Raw genomic sequence first — 21428 nt, forward strand, 5'->3', positions numbered from 1 at the left:
GGTTTCCTCGGTATATAAATTACCTTGCAGAAATATCTGTAAATTCAGCATCTGGAAGTAAAGAATATTCACTAGCACAAAGGAAGTAGTACACAGAAAATTATTGGAATTTTAGGCAGACAACTCCTTGGACCCTTGTAGTCTTCATCTTGGGTCACGAAAGAAATCCATGAGTATTAAATTTTCCAAAATTCTCAATATTTGGTTAAGGTTCTGTTAGAATAAGTTTGCTACTTTCCTATTTTTTTAAAAAAAAGGCAAAAGCAGACAACTGAAGGCCAATTGGATTAATGTCTCTCAGGGAAAATGTGAGATGCTATTACTAAGGTCATAATAAAAGAGTACTTAGAAAAATTAAAAGTATAGCCTACTCTCGTTATATGTGTCTTCAGACTATGCTGATTCAGTTATGCGAGGAACCTATTTCTACCAACGTCTCCTTATATGCGTCCAAAACTCAGTTATGCGAGGAGCACTGCTTTCCCGCCAATACAAGTCACGTGCGCACGCCTCACAGTCTCACTATTGGGACAAGAAGCACTGCTTTCCTGGCAACGCAAGTCAGGTGTGCACACCTCACAATCTCACTCCCAACAGTCTCACATTGGTTTTGGCAAGGTGTGGATGTGCGACCTTGCACTCTTAAATTTTTGTTGGTTTTATCTACGGTGCAGTGATTTTGTGCTTGAAATATTTAACTATGCCTCCTAAGCGTCTGAAGTCACGTCTGGGCCATCAGCCAAGCTGCAGAGAATCGCTTTAACACTTGGAAAAAAAGTTGGGAATTATAAACAGCGCGGCATCAGCTGAAGGTAACACAGCTCTGGGACGCTACTACCGGGAACAGAATCTTGCCTCTAAAGTTCTTTTGTTGCTTGACAATACGCCAGCCTAACACAACATCGCTGATTCAGCCACTCGACCAAGGTGTGATCCACATTCAAGGTGTTTTTTTTTTAATACGGCGAACTCTCTCATAGATGCTGCAAGCAACAGATGATTTTGAAAATCCCGGGAGTTACCCAACGATGAGGGAATGGTGAAAGTCGGAACACTTGGCACAAATGGCGATGGACATGGACCCAAGTTTAGAACGAAGTCAGCATTTCAGTTGTTCCCTGCCATCAACCCTTCTTCCCTACAAGCAAATTTATGCTGAAAAACAAAATGCTGCCAAGCAAACAACCCTCACCACTTTCTTCAAACCGGTGTCATCTCCTGCTGCCAGGAGTTCTAAGAGTTCTGTGAGTCTTCCTTCACCCCTTGCTGTGTTTGATATGATCCCAACACAACACCCACTCATCTCCTGGAGCAAACACACCTGTCACTGTTGGTGAGTACTGTACACCCTAGTATGTTAACTTTCAACTTACGCTGAATATTACCTTAAACTGATGAAATATAATACGAATGTTGCCTTGTGGTACTGCTTTTGTGTCGTATTGGTATAAAAATGTGAATAAATTACAGATAAAACATATTTAGGAAGCCCTCTGGAACGCATCCCTATTTTCTTCATTTAAATAATTATTCACATTATGCATCGACTGTGAGGAATGTATCCCCCACATATAACGAAGATAGGGTGAAATGAGAAAGTCAACCTGGCTTTGAGAGAATATTCAAGTTTGAACAATTTACTAGCATATTAGCATGTACAGTGAGTGGGTAAAGAGGAACATTTACATTTAGACTTTGAGAAGCATTTCATAAGGTGCTACATCAAAAAGTTATCAAAGATAAAAGCTCATGGTGTTGAGGTTCTGGGGTAGATGACTGGCAGCCTGAAGGATATATTTTCCAGGTTTATGCCATAGGGATTGGAACTGAGACAAATATAACAAATCTTAGTTAACACATTTTTTGATGACCAAGTGGAATTGCAAGTAGTAAAGAGAGTGACAGGCTGCAAAGGAACATAGATAAAATTAGTTGACTAAAAACTTAAGTGTAGTATGATGGGCAGGAAACATGAGGTTGTACATTTTGGCAGGAAAAATAAAGCACATTTTGAGAGAATGCAATGCTCAAACACATTGGGATAAAGTCATTCTATTGCTTGATTCACAGAAAATTAGTACTCAGATACAGCAAAAAAATTAAGTAAACTAAATGTTATTTGTTACTGTGAGGATAATTGAACACAAAAGCAGTTATGGTTCAGTTATTATAGGACCTTGGTGAAACCTATAATCAGACATACTCTTGACAATACTGCTCTAATTAAGGAAACAAGGAAATCCATTAGCAGTTCAGGGACGAGTTACAAGATGAACCATGGTTGAATAGGTTATTTTGGGGCAAAGCTTGGATAGACTTGTCTTGCAGCTTGATTAAAGCAAGATCCGTAAGAGTCTTTACATGGTTTATATGCAGAAAATGTTGAGAATCTAAGAGTTTGCTATTTAAAATAATGGGTCACTCATTTAAGACAAGGCAAAATTCTAAGGTTGGCCTTTGGAATCTTCGTTCAAAGAGCATGCTGACCAGAATCTTTGAATATGTTGTTGGACTAGACTGAAAATTATTATATGCCTTGTAGTTTAACTTTCTTATGCTTGTTTGTATTTTTGTATAGTTATCTATGTATAATGCAATTGTTCAGTGTGTTTTCTAGTGGTTACAGTACTTTATCTTTCTGGAAGCTGCTTGTGTATCACATTACTTGAATGGGAACCAATTTATTGGTTGATTCAAACAGAATTTGAATGAAATTTATTGCTAATTAGCAAATTGGTACAAGGCCAATCCACGTTGGATTCCTTCTCTTTTGACATTCTGCTTTCACCCTCCCTCACTATTAGACTTTGCTTCTGCTATGCCTTCCCAATTACATTGCTCTGAGTGCTTAATAATAACCAAAAGCAACAAGTTTTATGTCTCATTCTTGACTTCCGAAGAACCCCATATCAAAAACAGCAGGTATCCAACAATATTTAAAACAGAGTAGATAGATTCTTGATTAACAGAGATGAACAGTTACGTGGGTTGGGCAGAAATGTAGTGTTGACGGTACAATCAGATTCACCATTATCACATTGAAAGGTAGAGCAGGCCTGAGGAGCAAAGGAGCCTACACCTGTATGTTTCATTCATGTCTGTTCAACATTGTCAATACTTGGGTAATCAAAGGAGTGCGATTGCCTATCCCTCGTGTTCTCACCACAGTAGTCACGAATATGGGTTAACTTCACATTGAAGGAGAAATTTACAGAAAACAAGATGAACATGGGATAGCACAACAATTTGACATGGCACATCTTGCAACATCTGGAAGTATCAGTTTCCAAACAAGTTGGCAACACCAAGCAGCAAGACTCCACTGCCATCTCTATCAAACCTTTCATCACTGTGTCACTATCTTAATAAAGGAGTCTTCCCCTCAAATAGGGTACTCAATTACTTGATTTCAACTTACGTTTGTATTACAATTGTTTGAATAGCGAAGTAACTCAAGTAACCAACAGGTGTACTGACCAACAAACTCGGGGGTTCCAAAGATGTTTTTAAATTCATTTCCATCTTCAATTTTATGTGCAATACCAAAATCGATCAGCTTGATGCGGGGATTGGGAACATTTTTATCCAGAAGCATAATATTTTCAGGCTGAAAGAGATATTAAAAAGGTTTAAGATAGAGGAAACTTTTGTACATAGAGAGCAAAACCTTGAAAGCACATTTCTACTTGATAATGCAAGTCCAGATGGGACCGGGGTTCCCAACCCAAGGTCCATGGACTTGTAGGTTAATGGTAAGGGTACACAGCATAAAAAGTGGTGTGAACCTCTGGTTGGGACAATTCCAGTGTCTCACCAGGTTAATTAATGCAATGACATTGATCTGAAATCTTGGTTCAAGTAACATCAGACTCTTAAAAAGGTAGTCTTAACATACAGTTTATTCTACACAATAATGCACAACCAGATTTAAGGCATGAATTAAGTTGGCTGTTGATCACGAAGTTTTCAAAATCCTTCTGATGTTTTTAAAGAAACAGTATATCCTTTCCCAGGATTTAATGCGTGGCTTGCTCTCCAGTCTTTTATAGTACCAGCTACTTGTTTCTGCAATTAATACCATTTTTAATACACACAAGTGCAAAACCATCACAAGTTTTCTGTTGGCAATGATCACCGTACTATTTATTTTCTGGAGAGAATTGGAGAGTTCAAAAGAAGTTCACAAAAATGATTCTGGAATGAAAGGCTTAAGGAACATTTGATGTGGAGAAAATGTTTCCTACAGTGGAGGAGTCTAGGACCGGATCCCACGACCTCAGAATAGAGAAACGTCCATTTAGAACAGATGAAGAATAATTTCTTTAGCCAGAGGACGGTGAACCTGTGGAATTCATCGCCACAGGCAGTCCTAAAGGCCAGGTCATTGAGTGTGTTTAAGGCAAAGGTTGACAGATTCTGATAAGTCAAGACATGAAAGGTTATGGTGAGAAGGTATGAAAATGGGGATGAGAGGGAAATGGATCAGCCATGATCAAATGGTGGAGCAGATGCAAATGGGCAGAATGGCCTAATTCTGCTCCTATTTCTTATCTAATTCAAATATCGTGTTCAGTTCTAAGCTCAGTTTTTCCCTTGACCTTAACCGTCATTGCATCATCCCTACATCCACAGTATCCTCTGCTTATCATGTCAATGTGCTATTACCTTTTCCTTGCTAAATTTTAAAACTTCAAGCTGAAATGGTACCATGCAACCCACTATTTTGTACAAAAACTATTACTTTAACTTTTCCAACTTGCCAGGACATTCAGCCCAGCCCCATCAAAAATACAGTAGGTGCAGGCACGAGATCCCTCGAGCCTGCTTTACCATTCAACAAGATCATGACCATCTTCTACCGCAACCCTATATTATTCAGTTGCGATTGAATCCAGTTTTCTAGTCTTGAATGCAACCTGTGAAACCTCTGCAGCAAGGCAAAGGATTTTAATGATTTACCACCCTCATTTCTCCCGTCTAACACTGATGTCCTAACCCATATTGAGAGTAGTTCTACATTCATCAGCCAGGGGGAAACAAGCTCCCCATATCCATCTAGTTGAACCTTTTGGTAATCTTTGTCTAGCATTGTCACTTCTTGTCCCTCCAAACTCCAGAGAACAGAGGCCTAATCTTCTGTCTCTCCTCTTATAGCACACAAATATCAACCCAGGAGGAGTCTGGTGAATCTTCACCCTTCTTAGAAAAGAAGAACATAAATCATGCACAAAACTCCAGTTATATTCCAAGGCATTATAATTATAATTAAGTACCCAGATACTTGCAATTTAATGTGTAAAGCGATGCACTTTAGGGTCATTAAACCAGGCCAGGACATACACAGGCAGGGCCCTGGGGAGTGCTGCTGAAGGGAGAAATTTAGTCGTACAATGCCCAATTCCCTGGAAGTGGCAACATAGGTAGACAAGATAGTGCCTTCCATCAGTTGAGGCACCAAGTACAAAACCTGAAATGCCAAGTTACAGTTACAAAAAATGTTAGTTATTCACACTTGCAGTTCCAGTCACCTCACCACGATAACGTGATTATGCAAGGGGGTGCAGAAACAATTCACAAGGATGTCTACAGGACTGGTGAACAAGTTAAATAAATCTACAGTGGTGCTAGAATGTTCATCAGCCCTGTAGAATTTTCCCTATTTCTGCATAAATATGACCTAAAATGTGATCAGATCTCCAAACGTCCCAAAACTAGATAAGGAGAAACAATTAAATAACACAAAAAATTACACTTGTTCATTTATTTGAGAAAACTAATCCAATATTACATGTATTTGTTGGAAAAAGTATGTGAACCTTTGCTTTCAGTAACTGATGTGACCTGCTTGAACAGCAATAACTTCAATCAAACATTTCCAATAGCCATTGATCAGTCCTGCACATCGACTTTGAAGAGTTTGAGGCCATTCCTCCTTACAAAACTGCTTCAATTCTGGGATATTAGTGGGTTTCCTTCCATGAACTACTTGCTTCAGGTCCTTCCACAGCATTTCTATAGGATTATGATCAGGGCTTTTGACTCTCCATTCCAAAACACAAATTTTCTTCTATTTAAACCATTCTGTTGTTGATTTACTCATCTTTTAGATCATTGTCTTGTCGCATTACCCAACTTCTATTAAGCTTCCGGTGATGGACTGCTACCCTGACGTTTTCCTGCAAAACGTCTTGATACAATTTTTGAATTCATTGTTCTCTCAACAATTGCAAACAGTCCTTGGATCTGAAGCAGCAAGCAGCCCCAAACCATGATGCTCCTTCCACCATGCTTCATGGTTGGGATGAGGGTTTGGTGTTGGTGTCTGGTACCCTTTTTTCTCCAAACATAGCAATGTGCATTTCTGCAAAAAAGTTCAACTTTTGTTTCATCTGTCCACAGAACATTGTCCCTGACACATTGCAGAACATCCAGATGGTCTTTTGCAAACTTGAGATGTGCAGCACTGTTTTTTGGAGAGCAGTGGTTTCCTCTGTGGTGTCCTGCCATGAGCACCATTCTTGTTCAGTGATTTTCTTATAGTGCAGACATGAACAGAGACTTTAGCAAGTTCTAGAGATTTCTGCAGGTCTTTTGCTGTTACCCTTGGATTCTTTTTCACCTCCATCAGCATTGCACGCCATGCTCTTGATGGGATCTTTGCAGGATGCCCACTCCTAGGGAGAGTAGCAACAGTACTGAATTTTCTCTGTAAACAATTTCTCTTACTGATGAACAACACAGGTCTTTGTAGCCTTTTTTCAGCTTCATACATCTCTACAGTTCTTCTAAGATCCTCTAAAAGTTTTTTGATTGAGGCATAGTGCACATAAACAGATCTTTGAGAAAAGCAGTTTTTTTTTTAAAGTAGAGCAGGGCACCTCTACAACCCACACCTCCAATCTCCTCTCATTGATTGGAACACCTGACTCCAAATAGCTTTTGTAGAAGGCATTACCCTAGAGGTTAACACTCTTTCCAACAAATACAGATATAAATATTAGAAGCAGAAAGAATAAAAAATTAGTTAGCACAAACAGTCGAACAAGAGGGGGTCATCACTTCCCCGCCTATAGGTTGACTCATTATAGAGCCTAATGGCCAAGGGCAAGAATGACCTCATACGGAGCAGCACAGTTGTCTTACTGTTACTAAAAGTGCAATGCTGACAGTTATTGACGGTTATGTGATGGTTGACAGTTATTGTTATAAAGAATCCAAGCCCAAAGAAAAAAATTCACAGGATTAGATAGGAACAGAAAACTGATCCTGACTGAGAGCTTCCATCAGGAGTGTAAACCCAAGGAAAACATCTGGCCCAGATGGTGTATCTGGCCAAATGCTGAATACCTATGCTAATCAACTGGTTGGAGTGTTTACAGGCATCTTCAAACCTCTTGCTTCAGCAGTCTGAAATAGCTACCTGTTTCAAGCAGACTTCAAATCATACCAGTCCCCAAGAAGAATGTGGTAAGCTGCCTCAATGACTATCATCCATAGCACTTACATCCACTGTGATGAAATGCTTTGAGAGGTTGGTGATGAAACATATCAACTCCTGCCTGAGGAGCAACTTAGATCCACTCCAACATGCGCAACAGGTCCACAGCAGAGGGCATTTCATTTGCTCTTCACTTAGCCTTGAAACAACTGGACAGCGAAGATGCATACATTAGGTTGCTCTTCATTGACTACAAATTTTCATTCAACACCATCATCCACTCAGAACTAATCAATAAGCTCCTAGACCTTTGCCTCAATGCCTCCTTGTGCAACTGGATCCTCTGTTTCACTTTCAGACCCCAGTCAGTTCAGACTGGTGACAACATCTCCTCCACATTCACTATCACCACAGGTGCACCACAAAGTTGTGTGCTTCGCTCCCTACTCAACAATTATGTCTGTGAGGCTATGTACAACTCCAATACTATATTTAAGTTTGCTGATGACACCAGTGTTGTTGGCCAAATCAAAGGCCAACATGAGTAAGCATAAGAGAAAAATTGAAAATCTGGCTAAATGGTCACACAACATACTCGCTCAATTTCAGCAAAATCAAAGAGTGAATTATCAACTATAGGAGGAGGGAAGCCAGACGTCCATGAGCCTGTCCTCATCAGGGGATCAGAAATGGAGAGGGTCAGCAACTTTAAATTCCTCAGTACTTTCATTTCAAAGGATCTGTCCTGGGACCAGCATGCAAATACCATTAAAAAGGCAGCACAGCAACAGCTCTACTTTCTTAGAAGTTTGTGAAGATTTGGCATGCTATCTAAAACTCTGACAAACTTCTAAAGATATATGGCAGAAAATATATTGACTGGTTGCTTCATGGCCTGGTATAGAAACACTAGTGTCTTTGAACAGAAAAGCCAACAAAAGTAGTGGATACAGCCTAGTCCAACACAAGTGAAGTTCTCTCCACCATTGAACACATCTACAAAGGGTGCTGCTGCAAGAAAGCAGCATCTATCACTAAACACCTCACTTTTCAGGCCATGATCTCTTCTCGCTGTTATCAGGAAGGAGGTACAGGAGCCTCAGGTCCCACTCTACCAGGTTTGGGAACAGTTATTGCCCCTGAACCATTAGGCTCTTGAAGAAGAGTGAATGACTTCACTTACTCCAAGACTGAACTGATTCTACAATCAATGGGCTCATTTTCATGGACTCTATATCTCATGCTCTCCATATTTAGACTTGTACTACTTCTTATATTTACACATTTGTTGTCTTTTACATATTGACTGTTTGTTCACTTTTGTGCAGCTTTTCATTGATTACATTGCATTTGTTTGCATTTGCTGTGAATGCCCACAAGAAAATGTATCTCAGAGAAATATGGTGACACATGTACTTTGATAATAAATTTACTTTGAACTTTGAGAATGGCCATTTCCATATTTGAACATTTCAGGAAAGAACTTTTGGTAAAATTCAATATGTTGGTGATTTTTCAAAGTCTTTTAGATTGTTAAATTATAGGTACCACCAATATTATGTGGAACCAAAACTGTGGTTCAAAAATAAAATACCACAAATGGTGGAAATATGAAATCAAAACAAAGTGTTCCAGACTGATATCAAGTTATGCAGATTCTGCAGAGAGATACAGTTAATGTTTTCAGCTGATGAATTTTCTTCAGAAATGGGGAAAAATAGTAATGAATCAAGTTTAAAGTTTTGAGATAGGGGAGCTGTGGAAGTGAATAACCAGAGTTAGAGTGAATGCAATGAAATGAATGAAATCAAATGAGATCACAATACACACTGGAAATGAGACAACGGATTGGTTGATCATGTGAAATTGTGAAGCTGAAACCTGTATTCGGAAAGTCTGGATCAGAGTTTGAGCTGTGATTGAAGACCAGGTCTGAATGGAATGGAGAATTTAAGTGACAAGCAGCTGAAAGCTCAGCATCATCCTGGTAGAAATGTACAACTGTGTAGTAAGATTGCACCTTAAAAGCCAAATGACTATAGCTAAATCATTGAAATAGAATCCACAAATCTTTCAGTAACAGAGCCATAGAAACTGTACCTTTAGATCAAAATGTGCAATCTTCTTCGAGTGGAGGTAGTGTACACCATCCAAAATCTGTTTAAGAAATTCAGTTGCCTCCTCCTCAGTCAATGATTCTTTCTCAGCCAAGAAATCAAAAAGTTCCCCTCCTGACACCAGTTCAAGGATGAGAATAACATCAGTCTTGTTCTCAAATATATCATGCAGAGTAATGATGTTTGGGTGCTGGATTTCCCTCAGAATGTTTACTTCCCGCTCTATTTCCTCTAGGCTCACCCCTCGGCGACTGGAAGAGAGGCGGCGCTTCTTGATGAACTTGGCTGCATACTCAATATTGGTGCTTTTCTCACGGCATTTCCTCACAATGGCAAACTGGCCACTAAGGGAATAAATACAGTGGTGGTTATTAAGCTGCAAATGATGAGAATCACAATACTTAAGTATAAAGCTTGAAATATACAACAGATCTATCTGCACCTGGAAAAGGAATGAGCAAGCTTTTCAATGCAAAGAATGAAGAATTTGCAACCAGAATTCCCACTTCTCATAATGCTGTAATTCAAGGCCAAACTTTCAAAAGTTGAGCTCGCCAGGATAAATCGAAGTCTTAGGGAGAAAGTGCGAACTCCACAGATGCATCCTAGAACAGGATTGAACCCCATTCTCTGGCACTATGAGTCAATGTCTCTAAAACGGGTAGTGATATGGTAAGGATTATGATGTGATTCAAGTTGTATTTGGAGGGTATATTTGACAGCCAGGTGCAGAATTACCCAGCAGAATGCATAATTTATTCATCAGTAACATCCACAACCTGGAAATAAGATCGACATTTATTATCAATTATCTTCAGTAGTTGCCTTCAACCATTGTATCCGTCTAGTGAAAATAACTCAATGTTGTAGGTAGGGCATTATACAATCTGGACCCAGCAACAAATGCCCAACTTTTATGACTTGCTCACCAACTTGGTGGTTTTCAAAATAAGGAATAGTCAGCATGGCTTTGTCGAAGGCAGGTCATGCCTTACGAGCCTGACTGAATTTTTTGAGGATGCGACTAAACACATTGATGAAGGTAGAGCAGTAGATGTAGTGTATATGGATTTTAGCAAGGCATTTGATAAGGTATCCCATGCAAGGCTTATTGAGAAAGTGAGATGGCATGGGATCCAAGGGGAAATTGTTTTGCCCACAGAAGGCAAAAGTGGTTGTAGACGGGTTCTTATTCTGCATGGAGGCCGGTGACCAGTGATGTGCCTCAGGAATCTGATCTAGGACCCCTACTCTTTGTGATTTTTATAAACGACCTAGATGAGGAAGTGGAGGGATGGGTTAGTAAATTTGCTGATGACACAAAGGTTGGGGACGTTGTGGCTAGTATGGAGGGCTGTCAGAGGTTACAATGGGACATTGATAGGATGCAAAACTTGGCTGAGAAGTGGCAGATGGAGTTCAACCCAGATAAGTGTGAAGTGGTTCTTTTCGGTAGGTCAAATATGATGGCAGAATATAGCATTAATGGTAAGACTCTTGGCAGTGAGGAGGATCAGAGAGACCTTGGGGTCCGAGTCCACAGGACACTCAAAGCTACTATGCAAGTTGACTCTGTGGTTAAGGCAGCATATGGTGCATTGGCCTTCATCAATCATGGGATTGAGTTTAGGAGCCGAAAGGTAATGTTGCAGCTATATAGTACCCTGGTCAGACCCCACTTGGAGAACTATGCTCAATTCTGGTCGCCTCACTACAGGTAGGATGTGGAAGCCATAGAAAGGGTGCAGAGGAGATTTACAAGGATGTTGCCTGGATGGGGAGCATGCCTTATGAGAATAGGTTCAGTGAACTCGGCCTTTTCTCCTTGGAACGACGGAGGATGAGAGGTGACCTGATCGAGGTGTACAAGATAATGAGAGGCATTGATCATGTGGATAGTTAGAGGCCTTTCCCGAGGGCTGAAATGGCTAGCACGAGAGGGTACAGTTTTAAGGTGCTTGGAAGTAGGTACAGAGGAGATGTCAGGGGTAGGTTGCTTCTTTTTAAAAAAAAATGCAGAGTGGTGAGTGCGTGGAATGGGCTGCCGGTAGCGGTGGAGGAGGCGGAAATGATAGGTTCTTTTAAGAGACTCCTGGATGGATACATGGAGCTTAGAAAATTAGAGGGCTATAGATAAAGCTTAGGTAGTTCTAAGGTAGGGACATCATGTTCGGCACAGCTCTGTGGGCAGAAGGGCCTGTATTGTGCTATAGGTTTTCTATGTTTCTAAAGAGTGTCACCCAAGAGTTTAAAACCAGAGCACTAGAATACCAAAATTAATAGATGAGATAAAAACAAATGCAGGGAACATTTGTGGAAAGAAAGAGTTAATATCTGTTATCTGCTGAATACTTCCAGCATCTTGTTTTAGTTCCAGATTTGAAAGAACCTGCAACCTTCAGCTCTTTAGTAGACAGGATCCAAGTTCGATGTTCTGCAATAATTAGGAAAAAATGGACTTTTTTTTTTAATACTCCACTGAAAAAAGAAGCCTCTACTTTACAGACTTTCCTATGCAGAGTCATACTGTACAAAAATCAAACTTTCCCTGGACACCAACATACAACCCCCCAAAATGCAGGCTCCCACTCTTCAATATCAGACTGCACTGTACAACTCACTGAGCCCTAATGCGAAACAATAGGAATAAGCCATACAGCAGCTTGAAGAATGCTTCCTACTCAATGAAATCAATTGACCCTGTATCTTACCCACTTCCTTCCAATTTCCATGCCCTTTTATCTCCATCAATCTCAACCTTAAATACACTTAAAGCCTGAGAATCCAGAGCCGTAGCAGAGAAATTCAAATAATTTAAGTTCAAAATAATTTTATTATCAAAGTACATACATGTCACCATATACAGCCCTGAGGTTCACTTTCTCACAAGCATACTCAATAAATCCATAATACGATAACCAAAATAGAATCAATTAAAGACCCCACCAACTTAGGCGTCCCAACAGTGTGTAAAAGACAACAAAATGTGCAAATACAGAGAAAGAAATAATAATAAATAAATGAGCAATAAATGGTGAGAACATGAGATGAAGAACCCTTGAAAGTGAGTCCATAGGTTACCGGAACATTTCAATGATGAAGCAAGCAAAGTTATTCCTTTGGTTCAATAGTCTGACAGTTGAAGGGTAATAACTATTCCTGAACATGGTGGTGAGATTCTTGAGGCTCCTGTACTTCACGATGGCAGCAGTGAGGGAACAGCTTGTCCTCTGTGGTGGGGGTCCCCAATGATAGATGCTGCTTTCCTGCCACAGAGTTTTCAGTAGATGTACTCAATGGTTAGGAAAGCTTTACCCACAACAGACTGGGCCGTATCCACTTCTTGTAGGATTTTCTGTTTAAGAGCACTGGTGTTTCCATACAAGGCTGTGATGCAGCTGGATCAATACAATCTCCATCACACATCTATAGAAGTCTGTCAGAGTTTTAGACATCATGCCAAATCTTTGCAAGCTCCTAAGGAAATAGAGGCGCTGCTGTGCTTTCTACGTAATTGCAATTGCATGCTAGGCCCAGGACAGGTCCTCTGAAATAAGACTGAGTAACTTAAAGTTGCTGACTCTTTCCACCTCTGATCTCCCAATGAGAAATGGTTCATGGACCTCTGGTTTCCTCCTCCTAAAGTCAATAATTAGCTCTTTGGTCTTGCTGACACGGGGAAGCTGTGGCTTCACTGAGCCAGATTTTCAATTTCCCTCCTATATGCTTATTCATCACCACCTTTGATTCAGCCTATGATAGTGGTGTCATATGGCATTGGAGCTGTGCTTGGCCACACAGTTATAAGTGTAAAGTGAGTAGAGCAGGTGGCTATGCACAGCCCTATGGTGCACCTGTACTAAGAGGTCATGGAGGAGATGCTGTCAATCCAACCTGACTGGTATCTGCAAATGAGGAAATCAAGGACTCAATTGCATGAGGAGGTACAGAGGCCAAGGTCTTAAAGTTTATTAATTTTGAGAGGATGATGGTATTGAATGCCGAGCTGAGGTTGATAAAGAACATCCTGATGTAGGAATCTCTGCCGTCCAGATGTTCCAGGGTTGCATGTAAGATGGCATCTACAGTGGACCTGTTGCACTGGCAGGCAAATTGGAGCAGATCTGTTTCAAGATAACTAGTCCTGAACCGGTTGGTGTGAGGCCTGAGGCTCCTGTACCTTCCTTCTGATTGCACTAGCGGGAAGAGGGCATAACCAGAGTGGTGGTGGTCCCTGATGATGGATGCTGCTTTCTTGCAACAACACTGTGCAGATGAGTTGAATGGTGGGAAGGGCTTTACCTGTTATGGGCTGGGCTGCATCCACAACTTTTTGTAGGATTTTGCATTCGAGTATTGGTGTTTCAGTTGAGGGTAAGACTGATGAAAACTGATAGCTGATGAAAATAGTTTGATTTCAAGTTAATCTACAAATTAGACTAGTGCAACTTTCCATTTGATTACCTTTCAAAACCCAAATCAAAGTAAAACTATACAACTTAAAGGAAAGCATGGGGGGGGGGGGGGGGGGGGAAGAAAAACATATAATTGTTTGAATTCCAAAAGTCAGCACTGGATATGGGAGCAGTTTCAAGTTCCTGGGCCCAACGTATTGATGCAATTATGAAGAAGGCACACCATTGGCTATACTTCATTATGAGCTTCAAGAGATTTGGTACTTCACCAAAAACTCTTAGCAAATGTCTACAGATGTACTGTGGAGAGCATTCTAACCAGTTGCATCACTGTCTGGCATTGAGGGGATTGGAAAAAGCCAAAGAGGGTTTCAAACTCAGCCAGTTCCATCATGAGCACTAGCCTCTCTAGCATTAAAGTTATCTTCAGTCTGTTCCCTGGCCCAGGCAGTTGTCCCCACAAGCTTCAAGATCGCCACCATCGTGCCAGTCCCAAAGCATTCCACTGCCACGGGCCTGAATGACTTCCGCCCAGTTGCACTCACCCCCATCACTGCAAAGTGCTTTGAGAGACAGGTTCTATCACATCTGAAATCCTGTCTGCCCACTGCCTTGGACTCCCATCAATTTGCCTATCGCACCAACAGGTCAACAGAGAACACCATCTCCACGGCACTTCACTCTGCCCTGACCCACCTGGATAGCCCCAACTCTTACGTCAGAATGCTGTTCATTGACTTTAGTTCAGCATTCAATACTATGACCCCTGCAAGCTGATCGCCAGACTTTGCCAGCTTGGTATCAGCTCATCCCTCTGCAAATGGACCTTGGACTTTCTGACTAACAGACCCCAATCTGTTAAGTTAGACAACCCCTCCTCCTCCACTTTCACCCTGAACACCAATGTGCCTCAAGGCTGTGTGCTGAGCCCTCTTCTGTACTCCCTTTTCACCTATGACTGTGCTCCTGTACATGGTTCTAACTCCATAATCAAGTTCACAGATGACACCACAGTGGTTGGCCTGATCAGAGGGGATGACAAGATGGACTACAGGGACGAGGTCCAGCACCTGACTGTGTGGTGTGCTGACAACAACCTGGCCCTTAACACCCAGAAGACCAAGGAGATCATTGTGAACTTCAGGCATGCTAGGAGACACATTCACATCCCCATCTACATCAATGGAGTTGTAGTGGAGCATGTATCAAGCTTCAGATTCCTTGGTGTCCACATTTCTGAGGATCTCACCTGGTCCCTGAACTCCTCCATCCTGATCAAAAAGGTGCAGCAGCGCCTTTATTTCCTGCGGAGCATCAAGAAAGCTCATCTCTGTCCCAGGATACTGACAGACTTTAACGCTGTACCATTACGAGCATACTCACCAATTGCATCTCAGTGTGGTATGGCAATTGTCCCGTTTCGGACCACAAAGCACTCCAGCGCGTGGTGAAAGCTGCCCAGCGGATTATCGGCACCCAATTGCCCACCATTGAGAACATCTACCATAAATGCTGCATGGGCAGGGTGAAAAGCATTATTAAGGATGCATCTCACCCTAACCATGGACTCTTTACTCTCCTTCCATCCACTAGACACTACAGGAGCCTCCGCTCCCACACCAGCAGGCACAGGAAGAGCTTCTTCCCTGAGGCTGTGACCCTGCTGAACCTCACGTCACAGCGCTAAGCAGTATTGCACCCACATTGTACTGTCTCAGTACTTTTATATTTGTGTGCTGTAGCACTTACTTTTTATTAGCAGTTATTTTGTAAATAACACTATTCTGTACATTTCTGGTTAGATGCTAACTGCATTTCATTTGGTTTTGTATCTGCACTCGGCACAATGACAATAAAGTTGAATCTAATCTTTAAAAGGCGATGCCTGAAAAGATGACATCCATCATCAAGAACCCCCATCACTCAGAACAGGCTCCCTTTTTAATATCAGAAAAGGATTTACAAGAGCTTGAAGACACATGCACTCAATGTGTTAGAAACAGCTTCTTCCCATCGTCATCAGATTTCTGAATGGACACTGAACCAACCCATGACCACTACTTCACTATTTTTGCCCTATTTATTTAATTTTAACGTTTTTATGCATTTCATTGAAATTAAAGTATTTTTATGTATGCTACTGCAGCAAAGCAACAAATTTCACATCACTGATATTAAACCTAATTCTAGCCCTGAATCTGAAAAGTTGTAGAGTTACTAGCAGCCTTTAGTCTTTCAAAAAAAATCTCGTTCGTACAAAAATCCCTATATAGAGATCTATAGTGTAAACAAGCATATACAATAAAAAAATTATCCTTATAAAGGCAAAAGTCTGCACTTTAGTCTAAATGACAATGACTCACTGACTAAGAATGACTCAAACACTTAAATAATTATAGTCAGCTTGCATTGGGAATGTTTTAGTTATGTAAGGCTTCCCTCGAATTAAACTTGGGATTGCTCAAAAGCCTGAAGTGACGCACATATTGTGGAGGGAATACAGATTACCAAAGGTCAATGGTAGAGCAATTTGAAAATTAATAATTTGTAAACTGAGATTTTACGAAGCGGAAACAATGTGCTCAGGAGTACAGGGATTTTGCACAAATTTATTATCAGGAGGCAAGCAGATAATTTAAGATTGCCCAAAGTTAGAGTAGAAAAAGTGACATCAGCCAGACATTCATTACAATAGGCAATTTAAGACTGATAGAGTATGTGTGAGGATCTTGACCACAGAGGAGCTGAGGCAGGGGGCAGAGAAAGGCCTATGTTTAAAAAGATAGAAACAGCTAAAAAGGTTTTATTGAATCTTACTCATCTTGGAGCTTCGTGCTACACCAAGGTAGTGATCAGTGAGGGGAGGGAAGTGTTGCATTTCCAATTTTATTTTACATCCAAAACTGTGCTGGACTTTAGGTCAAATTAAGTAAATGACTATTCAATCCTTTTGTCAAGTGCAGGGAGTCATCAGCTTACAAGTGGAAATTGACCCTGTTTTTGACGTCAAAAGGCATGATATCAGAATTAGACTCAAACTCAAAGACTAACAATATCTGCAGCTGTGGTCTTTTTAGAGTTCTGAAACTTTGTAATCTCTCAAGTAGTTAAAATATTAATTCATGTATTTGTTTTCTAGAATTTAATATGTTCCATTAATACCCATTCCAAAGGGGCAAAGGCAAGAGGTGTGATCTTACGAGCCGGCTGTGGGGGTGTGGGAAGGGGTGACAAGATAATAGCCCCAGCTTCCTACTAGGCAATCTGAAGCAAAAGAAACCAGCCAAACATTGACAAGACCAAATAACTAGCTCAGTAATATTGCTCTCAAAAGTGGAGTATCAAATTTAGGGAAAGGAGCAAAAAGATTTTCAATACGAGAACATTCAAAACTCAAAGCAGAGGCAATGCTGCAGTGCAACCACACAACTAATGGTCCAACGAAAAGCTTCAAAATGAAGATCACCACCAGGTTTACTCACTGACTAAACATAATGTTCAATGATATTTCTTCATAAATATTCTTTAAAGGATTACTGCACATCCAAGGGTGCAAGTGACAATATTACACAGGCAAAATATTATGAGTACTGAAATCCTGAAACAAAACTTGAAAATTTCATAAATACTCATGACATGCAGCATCTCAGAGCAAAGGCTTAATGATTCAGATAAAACCTTCAATAGGTGAGATTAATCAGTCAGAAACATTATCTGTTTCTTGAATCACAGATAATGTTTTGACCAAAGAATGAACAAAGTTTCTGACAGCAAGATACCAGATTGAATAATGGCCTTTATTTACTCTTTAGACTACGCAATCCTGTAAATGATTAGCTACAAAAGTGACCACCAGATTATTTGTTAGAGGACGAAAAAGTAACAAGGAAACTTGAGTGTTCCCAGTAATGCATTCTAGAAGCTTAACATCCAGGACAAGAAGTCAACAAAACCGCAGTGAATAAGTCATGATGTCTCACCTTCCCAGCTCTTCACCCATCTCATAGTACTTCTCTACATTATCTTGCTTGAAAACTGCCATAGTGCAGGTCAGACCCAATGTCATTATCCACAAGAATTATCAGCCGGAAGTGATATTGCCTGGGCAAATCCTTCAAATTTCAATGGTCTAGAATACAAAATATACATTAAAAAAGTTAAAACAAAGTACGCAGAACAGTTCAGATTTTATTTACAGGAAATTAAAAGTCATGCTTTCATCTTACATAAAAGATTTTCTAAAACTGATTTTCTTAGAAGACGGTGTCTAAGTGACGCTTGGAATGATGTTTTCTTGTTGTCTTTAAAATCTAAGCAGTAACTAAGGCATAATTACAGCACATCACACAAGCTCTCCAGTGCACCATACATGGCTATCCGTCATCTATAGAGTGCCTTCTTCACTACGGATCATAGGGCACAGAAACAGGCTCTCTGGCCCATCACAACTATGCCAACCCATAGCGTAACCTTCTATAATCATCCCATTAACCAGTATCTGGTCTGTTGCCTTCTATGCTTTGGTGGTGCAATTGCTTACTTAAGTAAGAGAGTTTCTGCCTCCACCAATTCACCCCAATCTCTTAAACAGTGCATTTCAGATTTCATTGACCCTCTGCAAAACCACATCCTCAGAACATCTCTAAATTAACTGCATTGTTCCTTAAACTTGTGTCCTCCGGTTTCACGTACCATTGCACGGGAAAAGTTGACTATTATGTACCCTATCTATACTTTTATTTTATTTACCTCTGTTGGGTACCTCCCAGGAAAACAAGCCAAGCCAATCCAGTCTCTCCTCAAAATTGAAGCATTCCATCTCAAAGTTCAAAGTAAATGTATTATCAAAGTACAACCCTGAGATTAATTTTCTTGTTGGCATATTCAGTAGATCTATAGAATAATAACCATAACAATCAATGAACAACACCCCATCTTGCGTATCCAACCAGTATTCAAAAGACAACAAACTTTGCAAATTTAAAATGAAAGACATAATAATAAATAAGCAATAAATATCGAGAACACGAAATGAAGAGTCCTTGAAAGTGGGTCCGTAGATCCTGGGAATACTTCAAGGATGGGGCAAGTGAAGTTACCCCTTTGGTTCAAGAGCCTGACGGTTGAGGGGCAATAACTGGTGGTACAAGCCTTGAGGCTCCTGTACCTAATTCCTGATGGCAGCAGCAAGAAACGAGTATGCCCTGGGTAGTAGGGGGCCCCAATGATGGACGTTGCTTTCCTGAGACAGTATTTCATGTAGATGTGTTCTAAAGTGGGAAGGGCTTTACTCGTGATGGACTGAGTTGTACCCACTACTTTTTGTAAGATTTTCCGTTCAAGGGCATTGGTGTTTCCATACCAGGCTGTGATGTAGCCAATCAATATACTCTCTACTACACATCTATAGGTTTAAGAGCTTATTGGTTAGTTTTGAGGGGAATGATGACATTGAATGCTGAGTGGTAGTTGATAAGGAGCATCCTGATGTATACATCTTTGCCATCCAGATGTTCCAGGGTTGAGTGAAGAGCCAATGAGATAACATCTGCTGTGGACCTTTTGCTCCAATAGGCAAGTTGGAAGTTCTCCAGCTATGGAGAATGTTTGCAAACCTGTCTTCATCACCTTTTGTATTTAAAGATTAAAAACCTGAAAGTTTAGATTAGCTTTATTTGTCACAGGTACATTGAAATATACAGTGAAATGCATAATTTGCACCAAATCAGTGATGATCGTGCTAGGCAGCCTGCAAGTACCAACATAGCATGCCCCACAAATCAATAACCTTAACTGTATATTTTTGGAATATGGGAGGAAAGTGAAGCACCCAAAGGAAACTCACATGGTCACAGAGAGAGCATACAAACTCCTTACATGCATGGCAGGAATTGAGTGACAATACAGATATCGTTGTAAAGGTTTATACTAACTGCTACATTACCATGTCATGTGTTTGTAATCAGAAACCATTTGGGTTTATACAGGAGTCCCACGCTTTACGAACGTTCACTTTACGCCACTTCGCTTTTACAAAAGACCTACATTAGTAACCTGCTTTGGCATTATAAAGAGGATTTTTGCTTTTACGAAAATTTTTCCCATATAAATTAATGGTTCTTCGCTTTATGCCATTTCGGCTTAAGAAATGTTTCATAGGAACACTCTACCTTTGTAAAGAAGCGGGGGGTGGGGACACCTGTACTGATCTTCTTACACAGAATTCACTAGAGCCACAATTACCAATATTGGCCATGTGTCACAGCTGCTTTTGAACTAGCACAGACATTCTCCAGCATATTTCCATTTCAAATGGTTCTTCTATTCTCTACCTAGTCTTCTTCCGAAAAAATAATAAATTGCATTGTATTTAAAATTACTCTCGACATAAGCAAAATGTGAATTGCTATTAATTACTTTGGAAGATACAATTTCAAAAAAGCGAGTTTTATAGATGGCATACGGAAGGTCTTGCACTGTGTTAAAAGTATGGGCAAGTCAGATGAAGCCAAATCTAGTTGTGTTTTCTTTTAAAGAAACTGAAATTAATATACTCTTTAAGCTTGGTGCAAGGCCAGTGAGCTGCATTCAAGTGCACAATACAGCCAGAGACTATGAAAAACATCAGTAGAGAGGGAACAATTCGAATCATGCACATTTTTTCTCCAAAGTAGTGTCAAAATGAGAGTGTTGGAACACAAGCAACTTTGGAACTTATTTTTCCAAGCTCCACTAGTGATCTGTATCTTAACATCATTTATCCACTTCACTTTCACCTCTCCTGCTCCTGATTTGATAAAGATCAACCAAGGAGCTTTTTTGGTTTTAAAAGCTGCTAGCTCATCAGCCTAAAGCAGTACTTGTCTCCTGAATTCTCTGCTCATTAGCAAAATAATTTTTACTTTCAATTTAGAAACTCCTAAAAACTTCAAGGTTAAGATGTGACTTATATTGAAGTTCAGAAAGAGCGGATTCAAATTTAATTGAAACAGAATTTGGCCAACAGTTACAGAAATATTCAAACAGATGATGCAGCATCTGTAGAAAGAGAACAGTTAACCTTTCACCATATTTCATTTCAGATTTTCAGCATCTGCAGTCTTGTTTTTTATAATACTTGGGGACAGAGCAAGAAATATTTCCAATCAATGACATTTTATTTGAAGTTGAAAAAGTTACAAATAGAACAGGTTGAGTTAGGAAAAGGGCCAAAGAAAATTAAAGCAGGAAGAAGTCTTGCAAGGTGGAAGGTACGATCAATTGACAAATGAGAAGATAGTGAAAGAATGTGGTAATTAGAAATTAAGAAACAAATAAGATTCAGTCAAAACATGTGAAAAAGAGCAAAATTACCAAATGTACTCAAAAGTTGATCTAAATTGATGATTAAAGTTGAGAAGGCTACAAAATGTCAAATGAAATGTCACTACTGTGTAAGCTGTCCTCGAAACATAATAT

The 21428-nt window shown here is 40.1% G+C and overlaps 1 protein-coding gene across 4 annotated transcripts in view; it reads right to left on the reverse strand.

Moving 5' to 3' along the window:
• The window catches only part of dapk3 (death-associated protein kinase 3), a 39137-nt gene that overhangs the window by 8574 nt on the left and 9135 nt on the right, over window positions 1-21428 (reverse strand). For 3 of the 4 annotated variants that reach the window (XM_073068803.1, XM_073068804.1, XM_073068802.1), the window contains exons 2-4: window positions 17951-18099; window positions 9539-9899; window positions 3478-3607 (exon numbers count right to left, since the gene is read on the reverse strand). In XM_073068803.1, coding sequence (XP_072924904.1) covers window positions 3478-3607; window positions 9539-9899; window positions 17951-18036 — 577 coding nt within the window. In that variant the 5' untranslated portion in view covers window positions 18037-18099. Of the gene's footprint in view, window positions 1-3477; window positions 3608-9538; window positions 9900-17950; window positions 18100-18719; window positions 18857-21428 lie in introns of those variants that run through there. The other variant, XM_073068805.1, reaches the window with a different exon arrangement.

Source organism: Hemitrygon akajei, chromosome 16 (genome assembly GCF_048418815.1).
Source record: "Hemitrygon akajei chromosome 16, sHemAka1.3, whole genome shotgun sequence".
NCBI lineage: Eukaryota > Metazoa > Chordata > Chondrichthyes > Myliobatiformes > Dasyatidae > Hemitrygon > Hemitrygon akajei.